This window comes from Spea bombifrons, chromosome 1 (assembly GCF_027358695.1).
Source record: "Spea bombifrons isolate aSpeBom1 chromosome 1, aSpeBom1.2.pri, whole genome shotgun sequence".
Classification (NCBI taxonomy): domain Eukaryota; kingdom Metazoa; phylum Chordata; class Amphibia; order Anura; family Pelobatidae; genus Spea; species Spea bombifrons.
This window is the reverse complement of record NC_071087.1, coordinates 119102864-119122598: the sequence shown is the minus strand read 5'-3', so window position 1 is coordinate 119122598 and position 19735 is coordinate 119102864. Positions and strand designations below refer to the sequence as shown.

Here is a 19735-nt window from a genome sequence, read left to right as displayed (position 1 = left end):
TTAACCACTGCCAGTTTCACTGGGCTAAAAGAGAACATCCGCACGGTCCCGGGTGCCACTTTGTGCCATGTCTGGTGTTGACACTAGCCTGAAACATTTGGAGCTGAATTTGATTAGTTTATGTCTGTTCCTGGGATAGTTTTCAGACAAACTCGGTGGCACTTGAAAGCTCAGTGATGGCCACTAGACCATTTCCTCTGATATTCCAGAAAGCGGTTTTTGTTAATAAAAACTCCTCTGTTGTGTTAGAGATGTTCGTTGTGTAATGGGGTGCCCACTGGACTCTGCAGGCATGACGCTGCTCCATAGGGCATATCCCAGTTATCTATTAGCAGTACATGGTCAGAGTCCACTTTATATGGCTGTTACATAAAACTATGCATTTATTAGCACGATACATAAAGCAGGAGCAGAGCAGGCAGGAACATGACAAAGGTCATCACCTGGCATAGTTCACATAGTATATTTAATGATGGACAGAGCGTGGAGCAACCCCGGATCAGCTTTGTTTAACCTTGGATTCCTTTCAAATGTATGAATGGGTCACTGCCCGAGTAAAGTTAAAATGTAGGTGTGCTCTGCAACAACAAAGCTGAATATTTTGTGTACTTCACCAAGTTGCACCTTTAAGGCATTGCTATGTACACAGGTACAAATAAAAAGTGATCTGTATTTTCTGCAGCAACAGTCTGAAAGAATATAGTTACAATAAAATCAACCTTCACTTAGTTTTAACTATTACTGATTTACACAGGTAAAATAACTTAATTCTAGTCTTTTGGGGTTTATTTCATCTGCCGCTTTCACTGTGCAGAGGGGGTCTTCCCTCTGGGTATCCTTTGTACCAAGTGCCGGTTTGGCTGTGTTTATGATTTATAGTTATTTCTGTAATGAACGACTAGAACTCCTATACAACCGATTTTTAGCAGATGAAACACTTTTGTAAGACCGTGTGAAGGGTCCGGGACAATTATTATGAATAGATGTTCTGATACTGCTCTTGCCTACACCAGACCGCAGGGGCTTGTAGCTGAGGTGTCTGTTTCAGTAGGTAATTTGTAATATATTAACCATCGAGGAGCATTGGTAATAGCTCGCTGCCACATGTGAAAGAGAAGCAGTCTCTCGATGCAGCTGCTTTGCTGCAATAACATCATTACACATTCATGTTACTTGGATAAAGAATACAAGCTTGTGTTCCCCGTATTAATGGAATCATGAATCAAAGTCCCGGGATCTAGATATACTTAATGCCCTAATTGAAGTATAATGATTTAGATTGCCAATTAGTATTTTAACTAGGTTCTAAGCCCTGGTTATCTGGAATTAAGTGTCTTCTGTATTGGACAAATACATATTTGAAGGGAAACGTGTACAATGTTGTTAATACTAAATATTTGCATATCAAGGATTAGGTCTAGTGTGTGTATATGTATATATGTATATGTGTATGTGTATATATATATATATATATATATATATATATATATATATATATATATATATATACTAAAAGTAAACTACCTTTATGGGTCCTGCCCATTGGCATCACATGCATATTAATATGACGTAATCATCACCTATGTGTGTAGCAATAGCATCTGTGGGTGTTGGTGTCTCCTAATTGTAGCCAGCCACCTTTCGCTAACACAGGAAGACTTGAGAAATATATGCAGATCTTGAGAGACACTTTGGCAAGAAAACCCAGCTAGGAACCCAGCAAATAGCAATCTAGTTGGTATTTTTAAATCTGTGGTTTTTTGTTTGTTTTGAATACATTTTCATTGTTGTTGCCCAAATATATAGTTTGGTGCATTTTATGCTAATGTATTGGCACAATGTGTGCATTTGCAGATAAATGTATACACGGAAACTGTATCTTCTCTACCCCACTTCACCCCCTCCCCATTTGTTATTCACAAAGCCTGCGTGTAAAAGGCATACAGAGTTGGCAAACAGTTGCTTTGGGAAGGTCCTGAGCTGGTGCCTGGGGCTGATCTGCATTCCACAGAGCTTGAGACGCCTGCTGGGCAAGTTGGAGGGTGAGAGGTGGCTGGGGGATGGGTTTGCACGGTAGATGCGTAACAAAGCACCTAGATACCCACCTGGACACCTTTTGTGTTTGGGCTCTATGGGACCACTCCTTTTGGAGCACATTCACTTATAGAAACACAGGCACCCAGCACTCCTGGAAATGCAAATCTGGCAACACATTTATTGTGTCTGTAACATGTTTCATGCTCTTTCAAGTCTGATCACAGACACAAGCATGATTAGACTTAAAAGGAAGGGGAATAAACCCTCCCGGTCCAAAAACATCCATATGCATTAAAGGGAGACCTGTACCCTGCATGGTAATGCATTTCAGGTACAGTCTGTGCTGTTTGTTTGCAGAAGTGACTGTCCAAAGATCAGAGTACCCATGGCAGATATGGATCCGTGCTCCTGGGTGTGCCACGCTTAGCCCTGATACGAGACTATTGGGCTGGAAACGTAACCTCTGCCGAACTGAGGAGAGATCCCCACTTATAGCAAACCTCCCCCTAATAGGTAAACCCCGACATATATTTCTTTCAAAATATGACGTTTTTATTCAGTCAACCAGGGCGTGAGTGTTTCTCTGCCAGGGTGTGCCTGGAATTTATTGCTAAAAGTGCATTGACTTGTGGTCTGTATGTTTTCTAGCATTGTTAATGTTGTTTAAAAAGTATAACAATGCTGTATACATTTGGGGAAATACTTACATTTATTTTAGGGATTTCCTAAATGGATAACATGAACATATATATATATATATATATATGTCTAGTAGAAAGCTTTTTTTTTTTTTTTTTTTTATGTGAAATTTGTTTATTTCTATTCTTTAGTCTACCCCAGACTATGCAAAAAATGTAAAAACATTCCTGGTTAATCAAAGCTGCGCCGATCAGTGTGTGTGTGTGTGTTTTTTTTTTTTTTGTTTTTTTTTTTTCATTTTAGCCCGTTAATAGCCCTCCAGGGCTCGAGCGTCCCATCGCTCGGCCAGCCTTGCTGTGGACATACTTGTCCTCTCTTTAATCTCTGCCGTGCTTCTCCATGTTAACATGTAAGAGTATCATCAAGCAGTCCTGGTTTGCAACAATCGCATGTTTGTGCAATATGAAGTTAGAGGGAATGATCCAATTTAATGAAGTGACCGCTAACTACCAGCGCACTGTTAGTTGTTCACAATACAGGGACTTGTGATGTTATAAGCATTCTTCAGTAGAATTTCAGTGATGCCCTGGAACATGTTTCCACATGTCACGTGTAAACAACTTTGTTAGCTCTACATTATAAATCCGTGATGTGCAGTTCATTTAATAATTATTTATATCTAATAGTATACAGTCTTTCACACTGCCTCCACATATCAATGCTTACTTCAATTGGGTCACTATTTTGGATCTGATTTCTTGTTTTACATTGTGGCAGACTATGATCTTAGATTATGGTTTAAAGCCATGGAAATTATTACTGCTTTACCATCCATTTAGGGCTGCAACTAACGATTATTTTAATAATCGATTAATCGGCCGATTATTTTTTCGATTAATCGATTAATCGGATAAAAAAAAACAATATGCAAATTTTTCGTTTATTTAAAAGAATTTAATGAACTGGATGTTAAAAAACAACTTAAAATTTACATTAACATTCTTATTTTGTTATGATGTAATAAAAAACAATATTTTCAAAGTACAAGAACCCAAACACAATATTTATGAAACAAAATAACCCCAAACATTCTGAAAAGAGGTGGACTATTACTGTTCAAGAAACTTTGCCCCAGCACTTTGCACTTTGCACCCAGCACTTTGCACCCAGCACTTTGCACCCAGCACTTTGCACCCAGCACTTTGCACCCAGCCCTGGCACTTTGCACCCAGCACTTTGCACCCAGCACTTTGCCCCAGCCCTGGCACTTTGCATCCAGCACTTTGCACCCAGCATTCAGCACTTTGCACCAGCACTTTGCACTTTGCACCCAGCCCTGGCACTTTGCACCCAGCACTTTGCACCCAGCCCTGGCACTTTGCACCCAGCACTGGCACTTTGCACCCAGCACTTTGCACTGTGCCCCTGCACCCAGTCTCTAACTCTGCCCTGCACCCAGCCCTGCCCCCACATTCTGCCCTGCCCCCACACTCACACTCTGCCCTGCACCCACTCTGCCCTGCACCCACACTCACACCCTGCCCTGCATCCCCACCCCCACTCTGCCCTGCACCCAGTCTCCCACTCTGCTCTGCACCCACACTCACACCCTGCATCCCCACCCCCACTCTGCCCTGCACCCAGTCTCCTGCCCTGCACCCCCCACCCCCACTCTGCCCTGCACCCCCACCCCCACTCTGCCCTGCACCCACACTCACGAACCGCTCTGTGCGAATGGAGCCACTCGCACAGAGCGAACCGCTCTGTGCGAATGGAGCCACTCGCACAGAGCGAACCGCTCTGTGCGAATGGAGCCACTCGCACAGAGCGAACCGCTCTGTGCGAATGGAGCCACTCGCACAGAGCGAACCGCTCTGTGCGAATGGAGCCACTCGCACAGAGCGAACCGCTCTGTGCGAATGGAGCCACTCGCACAGAGCGAACCGCTCTGTGCGAGTGGCTCCATTCGCACAGAGCGATTCGCTCTGTGCGATCCGTGCACATAGACATGAAGAATACTTACCTCCGGAACGCGTCACATCCGTCACGTAGCTAAAAGAAGGCGGAGACTGCAGAGCGTGTAGCAGAAGCGGGGAACGCTCGCGGAGGTAAGTAAAAGGAGCCGAGTGCTCCAACAACGAATTGATCACTCGATTAATCGATAACGGAAATCGTTATCGATGATTTCCGTTATCGATTATTATCGATTTTATCGATTCGTTGTTTCAGCTCTACATCCATTATATAAATATCTATGCCAATACATATTTTCATTAGAATATATATATATATATATATATATATATATATATATATATATATATATATATTTATAATATAGAAACCAAAGAAAAATGGTCACTCACGGGTCTTTGTAGTAAAGTGCGATTAACACCGGTGACCATTTTTCTTTGGTTACAATATATATATTCCTTTCTCAAGACCCGGAGGTGCTCCGAAACGTTGGCCGTGCCGATTCAAATAAATTGGTGTTAAACGCACTTTACTACAAACACCCGTGACTGCCCATTTCTCTTTGGTTATATATATCTGGCTATTTTTGGAGCACCCGGGCAAATAAAAGCCTGTGTATACTAACAGTATTTCTGAGTGTGCAGCCGCTCCCTTTGGTGTGTATGTATGTATGTATGTATGTGTATATATATATATATATATATATATATATATATATATATATATATATATATATATATATATGTATGTATATATATATATATATATACACAATATTTAATTACGCAATGGTCGAGTTAGTCCATGAATACTAACCTTTATCACATACACGCTGCAGTTATTAGCAGACATGAAGGTATTATAGCTGTGGGTTGGGTGCCACTCTCCCACATTACCTGTAATGCTTCAGGCTGCCTCTGCCCCACCCCACCTGGGCAGGTGTTCTCTTGCATTTCAGTAACTAAATTCGCAGTCCCCTTCTAGCAACAAATGTTTGCTTTCATAAAAATCCTCTGTCAAACAGTTCCCCTCCCCCTATTCTGACACACGCACCTGAACTATTCCTACTATCTTACTGTAAGAAAGTTCTGACACGCACACCCCTTCCGCGAGAGACTATCCCTTGGGTTGGGTAGCTTTGTGATGCCTGCTCTGCCACCCCTTCCCTCCTGACATCCACTGGACCCATGGAGAGTTATATGGCTTAATAACGGGATCCCACAGATTTCTGATCCTTTCTTCTTCTGCGGTATAATTAGCTTCTGAAATAAAAATGGCCTTAATCTGCTAAGGGACAAATACTTAGAACCAGGCAGCAAGTAGAAGTCCTCCAGGATACCTACCCATTGTCCTAGGCCACAAGGCATTGTTGACCAATGTGGATGGTGTTGTGCTGTTTAGATGCCCCCCCCTTTTTGCACATGTGGTTTTGCATCGAAACAGACATTGGAACAAATCGCGAGTTGCTTATTATGTTGGGTCCTGCCTTCCATAATTTAACAGTTCTATTTGCCTCTTGTAAAAACTTTAATTAATTTGCATAGTTAATGAAGAGAAAAGTATAGTTAAAATGATGCAAGCTTTCAAGACCAAGTTGTTAGGTCCCTTCCTCAGGCATTAATGAAGCTAAAACCATGAACACGGCACAAATATTTTTATCATAATCCACTTTCATTTTGTGTGTTTATCGTAGTTCAATATGTTTTCAGATTGTTCTGGCAGGTGCCGGAATCGCCTTTTTCCTAATGCATACACGGTCCACTGCTTGCCCCGCACGTGACACAGAGTGCGCCATAATCGCCGAAAAAATATTGGTGCCTTATGCAAGCCACAAATTGTCACAAAAATAGCAATAATGTGTCGGCTTAGGCTAGTCCTTGTCTGAAGTCTGGTTATGAAAGTCTATGCGCAACCGTAGCAAACCAATGAGCACCCATGAATAACGTTGCATGGTTTCCTGCCTAGAAGAGTAACAAAAACCTTCTTGGCACACCTTGCTAAGTACCGTACTGACAGTATACATATGCAACATAGAGAAGGCAAATAGATATACAGATATTAGAATATCTTCATAACTATTATATTGATTGGCAAAAGACCCCAAGAGATACAGTTTTAATAAAGTTTCTGTGACTCAAAATGGGAAATGTCACCTCGAATTAATATGCAAATGTTAATAGTTAAGATTTAAATAAGCATCTTATGTATTAGAAACGTACTTTATTTAAGATGACTGATTCGGGCAGCGTTCGTAAGGAAGGTCCCTTTTTAACTCAACTATTGCTTAAACACTGCTCAAAATTGAATGCGCTTATTGTAAAATCCGTGAGTTTCACAACTTCCCTTAAATTGTCATTATGGAATAGACTGTTATTTATGAAAAAAGAATAAAAAAAAAACATACTTTGTACAATGTACAGAAAAAGTTAACAAATTGAATAGCATTTTCCTTAAACCTGTTAATTTTTGAATCCCTTTAACCATATTACTGCTGAAAACCAAGTACGGGGGGGGGCATTTTTCAAAGAAGGAGAAATGTTTGAGCAAGAGGTACATTTAAAACTTGTGGGCCATGGTCTTATAAAGATACAAGGGATGGGATATCATTAATGTAAAACCAGACAAATAACTAAATTAGGATTAATGTCTTTTACAGGAGGAAAAATTAACAGACCTAGATGGGCCAAAGAAAGTTCATATGTTCGATCAAATAATATTTCTATGGCTACATTATAAATAGACTTATATGCTTGTATATTACCCTACTGATTCAACGTAACTGAACACGGAAAGACGGTTTATGGACGGCTGTAATATTGAAGCGTTATTTACTTGGATTTTGTTTCTCTACCGCTCCCTGCTAATTATGTAGGCGCTCAAAACAGTGTGCTGAGCAGTGTCCCTTAATTTTTTAAGTAGAATCGTTCTCCTGATCAGTGAGTTGTGATGACTAGATGAAGTATTTGTTGTAGAGGAGTGAGGGTTCGGTAACCATGAAATCCAGCCTTTGAAATGGGAAATCTAAGGCCGCTGTCAGACAGCGCATGCAGCGCGTGGGCCATCACAATGGGAAGTGTCTTTTAGCCACCGTAATTGCAATCTACTGCCTCTCGGACTGGATGACACATTGGGGACAGCTCATGAAATAAGATGAGCATTAATGGTAACTTGAGGCACCGCTTGCCTCAAACTTTTCTACTGACATCCCTAAAGAGTGTATAGAAAATGTTATAGGAAACACAGCGGTCTGCTGTATACTCTGTCTCCACACATGCCTCCTAGCAGACCACCAATTTTGATACTGTTATCCCTTGAGGGTTTTTCTTTCTTTTTTTGCAGTTAGGAGGCACTTTAAGCAAGAAATGCTCATTATACAGGAAATGTTCATTATCTAGAAGTCTCAAAATGATGTACCAAATGTTTCAGTTCTCATCTTGGTACATCTGTTTCTGTATATTGAGGAGCTTTTTGGGAAGCCTTACAGAACTGCACTTTGGTACAACAGAGTCCCTCTTTCTGCCCTGTTATAGGATCAGTCCTCGGTGTCCTGCTGGGCCTGGCAGCCTGCACATACACTCACAAACACATTTTGCAGAGTCTGTGTGGTCTCTTTTGTCCAGCTTACATGCTTTGCAGTGCCCGCCTGTGCCAGCTGCTGTTTGGGGGACAGAATGTCCTCTCCCCCCTCCTTCAGGTGTCAGCACACGCTTTTATTTTTTTCTTAATTCCTTTTTACGAATTGGCTATTTTATTTGAAATACTTTTTTTCCCCCCTTCTCCCCCTCTTTCACTTTTCCACCCACTTGAGATAGAAAAACCAGGAGAGTGGATAAGAGTAGGGGGTGGGGGTGGCGGGGGCACTTGCTCCTATGCCCCATCAAAACCAAATACGAGGCAGCTCTTGAATAAGAATATTGTAACAATGGAGCATATGGTAGAGCGTGCTCATTGGGCTTTATTAGCTGAGGGGTTGATTATATTGCATAAATAGGAGGTACTTGTGAACGACTTTAAACAAGGACACTGTGTGCTATATTAATACTTTTCCTAGATTTCTGTTGTGCTTCCTGGATTTTTGATGAAGTCCACTCATCCTGTGTACTTGGTGCTGCATCCAGGTGTAGAAGATTACATTGCTTCTATATCGTTACTAGTCGCTGTAGCTCCAGTTTGTCATCAGGACTTGAATTTCTGAGAAGAGTCCAAGGATCTGAAGTAAGCAGGCATTTTGGGTTTATAGGGTCACTTAACCCACTGATTGCTGGAGTGAGGCTCAAGCTCTTAACCAGCAAGGTGGCTTCATTAGTTCTCCTCATCCATAGAGTTCTGTCTTTTCAGTGGATTAACGCACTTGGTGTCTAGGGAAATCTGTATCTGTTAGAGCGAAACAGTACTCTATCCGTAAAAGAGATTCTACAGTCAGTATACACCTTCCAACTTTTCGGCATTAGTACGGTTTTTTTGGTTTGGTCAAAACTAAGCATAATGAGTGCTTTTACATGCGTTTTGCGCCTTCCCATTGCCTCTGCAAGACAGTCTTCCATGGGGCTGTTTGTGCATTGGTTTGCTTTGAGGCTTGTAAATGGCGGACCTGTTTGGTGAGCAGAGGGTTCCCTCCCCATAAATCCACAATACCTGGCTGTATGTTTGCTGGTATGTAGACGCTGCCTACAGTAGCAACAGTTACTCTTTCCATTTCTCAGTCACTCTTTGTGTGTTTCTGCGTTTCCCTAATTCCTGACTTCACTAACACTCCCTGTGTTATGCAGGGCTCTTTCCCCACCCTGTTCCACATGTTTGTACGTATCTTCTTCCTTCATGCTTCTTGATCTCGGTCCACATTTTGCAACCCCCATTAATGTGCTCAACTTATGTCCTGTTCCTTTTGCTCTTTTCCTCTACCCTGTTCTTTATTTCCCCTCTCCTCTGCCTCTCTTCTGTGGGCCCCGCGGGCAGGCCTTTGCATATGGTTTAAATTGACTGAGAACCTTTTACTGCTGAACTCTGCTTGACTCTGGTTAGTTTTTGCTCTAGCTTGGGTTATGTTCATACATTCCTGGCTTGTGTGTCCCGCGGCCTCATTTTCCTCTACGAATTGCTGGGTTTTGTTTTTCTACTGGCTGATTCACTTTTTTTTTTTTTCTTTTTTCTTTTTTTGAGAAGTATTTTTTAATGTAGAACACATTGCAGTCAGGCAGCCGAGCAACGTGTGTGTTTGACCATATGTAAACACAACAAGAAAATGTCGTAAAAATAGGCAAGTTCTAGATAGCGAAGTTGTGTTTAGAGGGAAATAACTGCAACTTTTATAGGGAATTGATTGGTTCCCTATAAGGTGTGTGTTTTATTTTAAACGTGCTTAACATTTAGATTGTGTTGTATTTCACAACTGGCCCTCCAGTTTTGTTTTGGACCCTCCTATTCATGGTGTTCCCCTACCCCTAGCCAATTGTATAGGTTGGCCAAGTAGTGGGGCAGCTTGGTGAAATTAGGGCCGGTTACCGCAGTTCCAGCAAGAGACGCATGTGCCTGAATTAATCTGGTCATCTGCGGAGAAGCATCTGGTCACGTTTTTTTGTATGTACTGCAGAAAAGCGCTTGTTCAAAACACAATGCAGAAGTGGTCAGTGTTTTTGAGGTTTACATTTTTCAAATGTGTGGGGTTTGTGTGATATGCATTGCAAAGTAAGAAATAGTCTAGTTTATGCTGCTGCAAATTAATGCAATATATATAATACGCGCACACACTTACTGAAACCATGGTTTAGAAATTCAATGTGAAAAGCATTAGTGTTGCTAGTGTTGTCAACGGGTTAATTACTTAGTGTGTTTAGTGTATTGGGGTAAAATACAGAAAAAAAACACAGGTAACATATTTTTTTTTTTTTTTTTTTCAAACTTCTGAGTATCAGTAGTTTGTGTTGAGGCCCACTTAAGAGTGCCTTCCACAGTTATTTTCCTTTTGGCAAAGATGTGTGACATAACTTCTAAATTTTTTTTTTTTTCTTTTTCTTGCACAGGCTGAGCACATTAAAGAACACGGTGGAAATGGATCTGCCAAACCATGCCAAACAACTGCTGCTTCAGCTGAACCAGCAAAGAGCCAAAGGCTTCCTTTGCGATGTCATCATTGTAGTAGAAAATGCCCTGTTCCGGGCACACAAGAATATTTTGGCCGCCAGCAGCATGTACTTTAAGTCCCTTGTTCTCCATGACAACCTAATTAATTTGGATACGGACATGGTGAATCCAGCAGTTTTCCGACAAATTCTGGACTTTATCTACACTGGTAAACTTTTACCATCTGAGCAACCAGGAGAGCAAAACTTCAATGCTCTACTCACTGCTGCAAGCTACCTCCAACTCCATGACTTGGCAGCTCTCTGCCGTAAGAAACTGAAGCGTGGTGGAAAGCCATTTGTTGGTAAGCTGGGAGTGCCTAGCATAGGCAGGGTTGGAAGGAGTCATAGGCTCTCTGCTCCTCAACTTTCCCACATGCGGTTCTCTGGGTCTGTAGATGACTCCAAGGAATCACACTCAAATGAATTATCCAAAGTTTCAGGGCCAGAAGATGAGATCTTTGTAGGGACATCCAAGCAGGAAAACAACCACCCTTTGAAAAGAGGAGCAGGAAGCAACAACAGCCTCAATAACAGCACTAATGGGAGTGACCAGGAACTAGGCCTTGACCTTTCAAAAAAAAGCCCTTTACCTGCACAAGATGAAGTTGCGCATTCAGACAGCCGTGCAGGCTCTCCCCAATCTGCCTCAGCATCTGTAACCAACAGTGCCTCATATGAAGAATCCGCCCTCCAGAATAGAGAAATGAATGAACCAATGGAATTGGAAGAAAACCATTCTGAAGCGGGGCCAAAGAAAAACCTCCGCCTTACCTCCCGTAAAAAGGAGTGGGACAGAAAAGAAGACGAGAAGTCTGTAGAAGAAGGAGGGACCATACCCAACGGAGTGATTGTGGGGCCTTTGTCAAAGGAAAGAAATTCTGGGGGAGTCTATGGCTCCGACCAAACCTTCCATTGCAAGGAGGAGATGGAAAATGGCAAGGACAACAGTGAAGAAAGTGGGCATAGTGACAATGAGTGCAACGAGCATCCAAATGCCAATTACGTCTATCGGCAGGAAGGTTTTGAGACTGTGCCATTCGGGGATAACCTATATGTCTGTATACCATGTGGGAAAGGCTTTCCCAACTCTGAGCAACTGAATGCTCATGTGGAAACACACACCGAAGAAGAGCTGTATATCAAAGAGGAAGATTCCTATAGTAAAGACGAAGCAGAGGATCTGTCTACTCCCAACACCACCTTTCCTAATGAATCGCGGCCATTCAAGTGTTCAGTGTGTGAGAGGAGTTACAAGGATCCAGCCACCTTGCGACAGCATGAGAAGACACACTGGCTGACCCGTCCCTTCCCCTGTAACATCTGTGGTAAGATGTTTACCCAGCGGGGCACAATGACCCGTCATATGAGGAGCCACCTAGGGCTCAAGCCCTTTGCCTGTGAAGAGTGCGGGATGCGCTTTACAAGGCAATATCGACTGACCGAGCACATGCGTGTCCACTCAGGGGAAAAGCCCTATGAATGTCAGCTTTGCGGGGGTAAATTCACCCAGCAGCGCAACTTGATCAGTCACTTGCGTATGCACACCTCCCCATCATAAACCAAAGACTCACAAGACATCCTAAGAATGTGCTTCTCTTGTGCACACAAACTCACACACACAAACCAATTTACCTTCCTGATGACTTGCTGCTTTAAGGGTACCCTGTTTTCCAGTTAGGTCGTATCAGAGATGGTAGAGAGGGGGTGTAAAGCCTCACCTGAGCTTTAACATATAACGTAAGATGACTTCTCAACTTATGGTACGTAGGAAGTCAATGTTGCACCTCAGCTTCCCTCCATGAAACTCAGACGAGTTTTGGCATGAAATCCTTGTCGCCCCATTTTACTTTCCAACCCCCAAGCTCCTACACAAAGACTTTATGGCCCCTATTAATAAGAAATAGGCTGCACTATACCTGCATGATGCTGGCAGGGGCACTGTCATTCGTTCTCAAATGCAGGGAAGCATCATTTTTTGCAGTCAGTCCTATGGTCGTGTGTTCAAGGGATGTGGGGTAAATTTGGGACAGGGCAAATAATGGCAAATTAATGTGTGGCATGTTATCCTGTACCCTCTTGTCCACCTCCTTTCCGCATCTTGGCACGCTTACAAATGTCCAGCCTTAAAAGATGCTGGCCTTCTGTGTTGATCAGTGTATGAAAACCAAGGCAACCTCACAACTCCCTCCCCTGGTTACCACAGAGGGTTCCAAGGCTGGACCATGCCACGTACCTCTTTTTCACACCAATGACTAGGTAGTTGAGGCTGGCTGGTACTTTCCTGAGGCTCTCAGTGGTTCATGGCTGTGAATTTTTTGCATGTTCCCTAGTATTTTTTTTCTTCTCGGTAACCTTAACACCCTTTCATCATTGACTGGAAACTTTGTGTTCAACAGGTGCACCCACGTGAACCAGTGGGAGGGGAGTCTGTTTTTGTTTAGCCACACTTCTGTGTTTTGTTTTCCTGTGCGTTATAGGTACCTGTCTCTAAGTTATTGGAGACTTGTTTGATTTACTCTTGAATCTGTGAATTTTAAACTGGAAGATTTTGAGGGGGAGGGGTTATCTCTTGGTGGGGGTTAGGTTTGGATTTTTGCTTTTCTCATCGTATGTATGCATTGTTGGGGTTCTGATGAGGAGTGGGTACATACATACCACATGTTCTGTTAAATGCTCAGAGTGCCACATCAGAGAATATAGTGCTTCTTCTATGTGGCCCTGAATACAGTGTCAGGACACAGGCAAATTGCTCAATGTCACAAAGAAAGCAATTTTTTTTTTGCAAGGATGACCAATACTGTCCAGTCTGGTAGCAAAGGGTAATGAACCAAATAGTCATTCAGGACAAGCTCTTTTTGATGGCCCCACAAGTTGCTCCCCTTTCTGTGTGTGTGAGTGCATGTGTCAGCCGGTCCCGTTTTCTGTGCAGAGAGCTGTACGCTGAATGGGATGCTATGAACTAGTACATTTTTTTTGTTGCTACCTCTTAAAATCTTGATAAATGGGATGCTTTTTAGTAAGCAGGTTTTTCAAGTAGATATTTTTCACTTTTTTTTCTTCATGTAAGTAAATATGTAAATTTTGGACATTTAAATTAAATGGGAAACATAAAAAAATGAAAAGCCGACGTTCTAAGAAAATGACCACCCTCTCCCAGCCCATGCCTGCCAAAGATAGGCCAAAGAAATCAAATTAGAAGCAAACCAAAATAAAGCCCTTTGCCCCTCTAGGTGGTGACTAAGGGCCCCTCTTGTTTAGCTTGGGTATTCTAGATGCTCTTCTAGAGGGCATACGGCTTACACCTCCACTTTCATAACCCATTCCATTCAAGGGAAATGCAGCTTCACCCTAAGGCACATGCAGGGCTACAACATCATATAACTGAAGTTTTATCTTCCAAAATCATTCTTTTGATTATACAGTACTTTATTTGAACCACTTTTTTGTGTCGAGCGCATTTATGGTTATTGATTGTTTTTTTTTCTCCAGTTTATAGTAAACCGAAGTTCATCTTAGTGTGGTAAATAAGTTACTTTTGAAAGCATTTGTACAAATTGTAGGATTAAAGATAATCTTGCTATGTTTCTTCATCAGATGAGCATGACCCGTCATATTCAGAGAAAATAACAGTCCAATTAGTGTTCTGTTTTTATACTAAAAATTATAAAAAAGTATACATCTGTAAAGGATGGTTGACAATACTTCTTTACTTTTTCTTTTTACCTGTAGGCAGATGCCAGGGTGAAAAATTGCTGCATTCTAGTTTAATTATGTAAACCATAAAAACTCATTTAGCGTATAATGGGTCGTTGGCCCCCTTGTCAGTAGAAGTGGTCGTCCTTGTTCAGGGGAGTTCTGAAATCTGAAGTCTCTCTGTGGGGCTTACCTGCCATAGCAAATCTTTCAGAAAGATTAAAAACCTGTAAACCTCAAATTACTGAATGTGGAACACATTTACCATTCTCATCCTTTGCAAATAATGGTGAGCGTCAAACTTTGGGGCTTTCCTATGGGCTCCCCCTTCCAGCTGAATGCTGTGAGCAGGTTGGGGTTGGTGGTACAAAAAATAGTTTACTTTTACCTGCGTACAAATATTAATCTATATAATTTTTTAAATGACCAAAAACTTAAATACTAAAGACATAAGAGGCCAATATAGTGACATGCAGGATATACTCCGCCTGATGTCGCTGTTAATGTGTTGGGAGGTTTGTTTTTTTTTTTTGTTTTTTTTTTTTTTCCTTTCTTTCTTCTCCCCCCGGTATGGTTTTTGGGTGTTAAAAGCTAAGTCCTATGTGAGCATGATATTTTATGTCAACTAATGAGATTACTAGAGTCATATATAAATGCAGTGATCTGGAAGCAATGAGTTGTGAAGAGGCTGATTAAAAGGAAACCATGATGTGAATTTTTACCAATAAAAAAAATATATATTTTGTATCCTTGCAGAATATCCTACCCGATATTACTGTAATATATAATTCAGAGTGCAGAGTCCAAAGAAAAATGGAGTTATGATTTACAATTCCATTTTAAGCGCTCTTGAATGTAGATATTTGAATCTGCACATTTACATCAAAGAAATTGTGGGTAACCACAAAAGAACACATCAAGTGGCTTCCTGCTTTTCCATGAAATATAAAGTATTCCCCTGGGGTTTCCCTTTAACAAGTTTTTTGTTTTGTTTTTTTGTACTTTCATTATGGGAATTATTAAATACATTAAATCCCAAATCAGGCTCTACAGGGGGTTGGTGGGACATAATGCTTGAGAATTTTGTGACTTTGAACAAGTAACATCCACAGATCTGTGATAGATATGCTGAAGGCCATAAAGAAAAAAAAAAACTTTGCCAAAGTGAGACTGTAGATCCTAACATTTTATCCATGTAGTGGAGGTAGCATGCCGGAGGGAATAACGTAGCTGCCAGAATGGTCAGGATTTATCAGACTGTGGAAGATCAAAGCTTGGGCGTCTATAGAGCATTGTGATTTGTCCCTATATATATATACACCAATAAAAATAATCTTCTTGTTATCGTAATTTTACAGAGCCTTGGTATTATATAATAAGTGAACCCCATAACTGTGTAATCTAATCTGTTTGCTTCCAGACACTAGAGTCTTGTTATGTAATCTGTGCTTGCTGTTTTGTGGGATTATTCTCCAACATTGTGGTTGGCATCCATATTGTTTAAAGCCAAAAAAAAGTGATGCATCTCACCAAAACTAACTCATTGCTTCCACAATTAATGTAGGAGTTTACCCATTGCACCCTCTTCCAGCTAGCAACGGCACCTTCCTCATCGTAGAATCTTAAACTTAACTCCCAGAATACTTTACTTTTTTTTTTATTTTATTTTTTTTGTATGCGTTTTTTTCTTTTTCTCAGCACTTAATATCGACACAATGTCTGTGTATAGTTGAGTATTGTACAAATGGAGAGCTTAGTATTTTTTTTTTCCTTTAAGCTAGTTAAGTAGGTTCGTGGTTTGTGTTCTATTGAATGAATATTACGGAAACAAACATTTCCAAACTGTGACATTAATAATAACAATATTTCTCAAACTTCAGGGACTGGCTACCTCTGGGCACCAAACTTTCAGCCACATTTCTATGACATAGTATTGTATCAAACATTTTTCTGTATTTTATGAGAAAAGCAAAACACTAGTTTCATATTAAAAAAAATAAAAATAAAAGATTTGGGACCTGGGTGGAGGGGTTGGGAGGGGATGGGGTTATATTATGCGTACTCAAAACCTGCTGTTAAATATGAAATGTAGAAAATTCTCAGTTCAACAAAGTGGGCAATGAAAAACGCATATTCAGTTCCTGAAATATTACTATTTTTTTTTTTTTCGGAGTAACAGGAAACAACCATTTTTAAAATGTATAATAAACAAGGATGTATTATAAAACCAGAAAAAAACAAAAAAAAATACAAAAAATAAAGCTTGTACCCAAATCCATAAACTATTTTTTAAACCAAAGCACATTTTGAAGAAACCAACTGGGCTCAGAAAAAAAAAATACAAATGGACTATTTATATATCAATGTTTACATAAATATTTGCAGTTTCAGACCTCAATAAAAGACCAGGCAAAATTAATCCTTATTTCCGATGGACATAAAATGATTTATATTGAACTTTTTTGAAAAACAAAAATCTTGGGGGTGGGGGGGGGCTCTTGACTGTATGGAAGAGGTCTCTTGCGAAATGAGCTCTGCTTGAAAAGTTTCAATTTTCGGGTAAGACAGAACCGGAGTTGTAAAAATGATGAACCCCCTTGTTGTGGCTTTAAATATTATTTTACGAGCCACCAGCTATTTCCTTATTCCAAATTCACATTTATGGCTATATACACCAAAGGAAGACCTTTCTTAAATTGTCACTGGTTTAAGCGGCAGGGCTGCAGTATGTGGTACAGAAAGGTAAAAGCCAATATTCCAAAAACTCTGTTAATGCTACGAACGTACATGTACCATGAAGTTATGGATTGCCCACGCCCTGGTGCACAGCTAGTGTATACTTTATTCGCTGGTGGGAGATTATAGCATGTACTGGATTTTTCTTGAACCTCTACGTTGTGATTGTAGGGAAACCTTTGTACTCGTTTAAGGACACTAGTGATCTGTTGTGCCAACAGTTAAGCCATGTCTATGCGCAATATTGACAAATTGCATCCCAAAGCCCTTCGACCGTATGACGGTAAGCGACAAAGTACTCCTGAGCTTAGCCATCATATACAGAACAGAAATAACCAAAATAGCTTCCCATGGGAAAAATGAAGTGTTAATTTTGCCTGGCCTAAAAGAATTTATCAAAGATGGTGCAGATTTTTTGCAGTGTTTGTATTGTTTCACTATGTATGTGCAGTTCTGAATGTATTTATTTCACAGACCCTGCGTGCAACCAGAAGAGGGTGGTAAAAGTGTAGCAACAGTTTAACCCTTATACTGGAGATGGGGTTACGGAGCTCTTTGTACGGCTGTTTTGCAACCCTTTTGTACCACACGGCCCCGCAGCACATTGCGACGTGCCTCTGGCAGGGTAAAACTACAGGACTTCAGAAAAAAATGTAATGGGAAAAAACTAACAATCCTCAGAGACTCAAAAAAACAAAATAGCCATAAATCACCAAACAGGTCTTTCTGTAGCTCTTCTTTTTCATACTGAATATCTTCTGTAACTCTTTTGTATTTTTTGTTTTTATTTAATGTTACAATGCCATCCGTTTCTAAGTGTTTTTATCCCTCCTGTGTAATTTTTTTTGCCTGTTATCTGTTTGCAGGATGTTGTGGTTTATTCCCTTACATTGAGAAGCAGGAGGTAGTTTAGGATTAAGAGGAGACGAGACCGGTTTCCATGTTAAAGATTTATTGGGAAGTCTCTAGTGGAAGTATCCCAAATCTTAAGGGTTGGGCGGTGTTCGAATCTTTCTTTCAGACGCACGTTTTGATCTGGAAAAAAAATCTAGGCTAAAGATAGCTTCCTTTCTGGGTTTTAAAATGATTTACTAGCCATCGTGTCAGGGCCATGCATTTATTTACACAGCCGGGTCTTCCCAAACTGCAGACAGGCTCCTGTGTAAGAGTTAAGAGTTTAAAAATACAAAAACTCTTTCATTACGAATAAGTTTTTTTTCTCTTTACCTGTATTAAAACACATTTTGCCAAAGGAGTTAGGAGTGCCTTGATATTCTAACTCTGATATGGTTAGCAGGTGCCAGATATTTCGTAAGTCTACAAAGGGAACTCTGTTGGCAGTCTTTTACAGAAACTGGATTTAGTGCTTCTCAGGCGCTTTTGTAATGTCTGAGCTCGTTTCGTGTATGTGGTTCCTGGAAAGGAAGGTGGATTACACCTGTCGTATTTCTAAGAATTCTGCCAGGGAGGTGCCCTCTTATTGCATAAGAGTCAGGTCTGGTGATGGATCATGAATCACGAACCCCAGATTAAAAAATGGTGTGCCGTATTAAAATAGAATTAATTAGGCGTAAGTAACAAATCAAATACTTTACGTCTTATGACATTGCCTCCGTAACATTTATCTGGGTGTATGGAACACTGTTAACCCCCATGTTTTAATAACCGGTATTGAAAGCTTGATTCTAGCCCTATCCGCTCTTAACTGAATGTAATGGATATGAGGCGTTAGATTTCCATAAATTACGTAGAACTGGATGCGATGTTTACCTGGGCCCTTCTCTACTTGAACCAATCCTACCTCATGCTTCCCAAGTTCATAATATGTTCTCCTCATGGACTATCTATTCAGGTCAGAGTGCTCTTCTGAGCAGCTCATACTCAAGTGTCATAAGGAAGAGGATACAGAAGATTCTGGTGATCTGAACATTCGAGAAACTTTCAGTCTTAATGTACAGTGATTTAAAAAAAACAAAACTGTTATTTTATGATCTTTTCATTAAAAGCTTGATTCAAACACTTTCTTCTTATGCTCATGTGTTTAACTAAAATTAAGTTAAGCTTAGTTTAAGAACCAATGTGATTTTATATCTATAAACCATATTCAATCCGTTCTAGTTGTATTTTTAGAGTAAGCTTGCGCATATACTAGTCTATTGAATTTGCTTAAGATACAAATAACCAACGTATACACTACCATTCAAAAGTTTGGGGTCACTTAGCTGTTTTCATGGAAAACTACATTTTTAGTTGTGTAACATAACTGCAAAAGGATTTTCTAATTATCAATTAGCCTTTGAAATGTAAACTTGGATTAGCGAACACAACGCGCCATTAAAACACAGGAGTGATGACTGCTGACAAAAGGGTCTCTGTACGCCTTTGAAGATATTCCATTGACCAACCGTTTCCAGCTACAAAAGTCAGTTTCAACATTAAAACCATCTGCACTGTGTTCTGATCCATTTCATATTACTTCAATGGACAAAATGTGCTTTTCTTTCAAAAACAAGGACATTTCTAAGTGACCCCAA

General features: G+C 40.6%; 1 protein-coding gene across 3 annotated transcripts in view; it reads left to right on the top strand.

Moving 5' to 3' along the window:
• The window catches only part of HIC2 (HIC ZBTB transcriptional repressor 2), a 45217-nt gene that overhangs the window by 13059 nt on the left and 12423 nt on the right, over nt 1-19735 (top strand). Inside the window, exons 1-2 of one of the 3 annotated variants that reach the window (XM_053470841.1) lie at nt 8623-8865; nt 10671-14463. The exons of 1 other annotated variant lie outside the window; for it this stretch is intronic. In XM_053470841.1, the coding sequence (XP_053326816.1) occupies nt 10699-12330 (1632 nt within the window). In that variant the 5' untranslated portion in view covers nt 8623-8865; nt 10671-10698 and the 3' untranslated portion in view covers nt 12331-14463. Of the gene's footprint in view, nt 1-8622; nt 8866-10670; nt 14464-19735 lie in introns of those variants that run through there. One more of the 3 variants, XM_053470832.1, reaches the window with a different exon arrangement.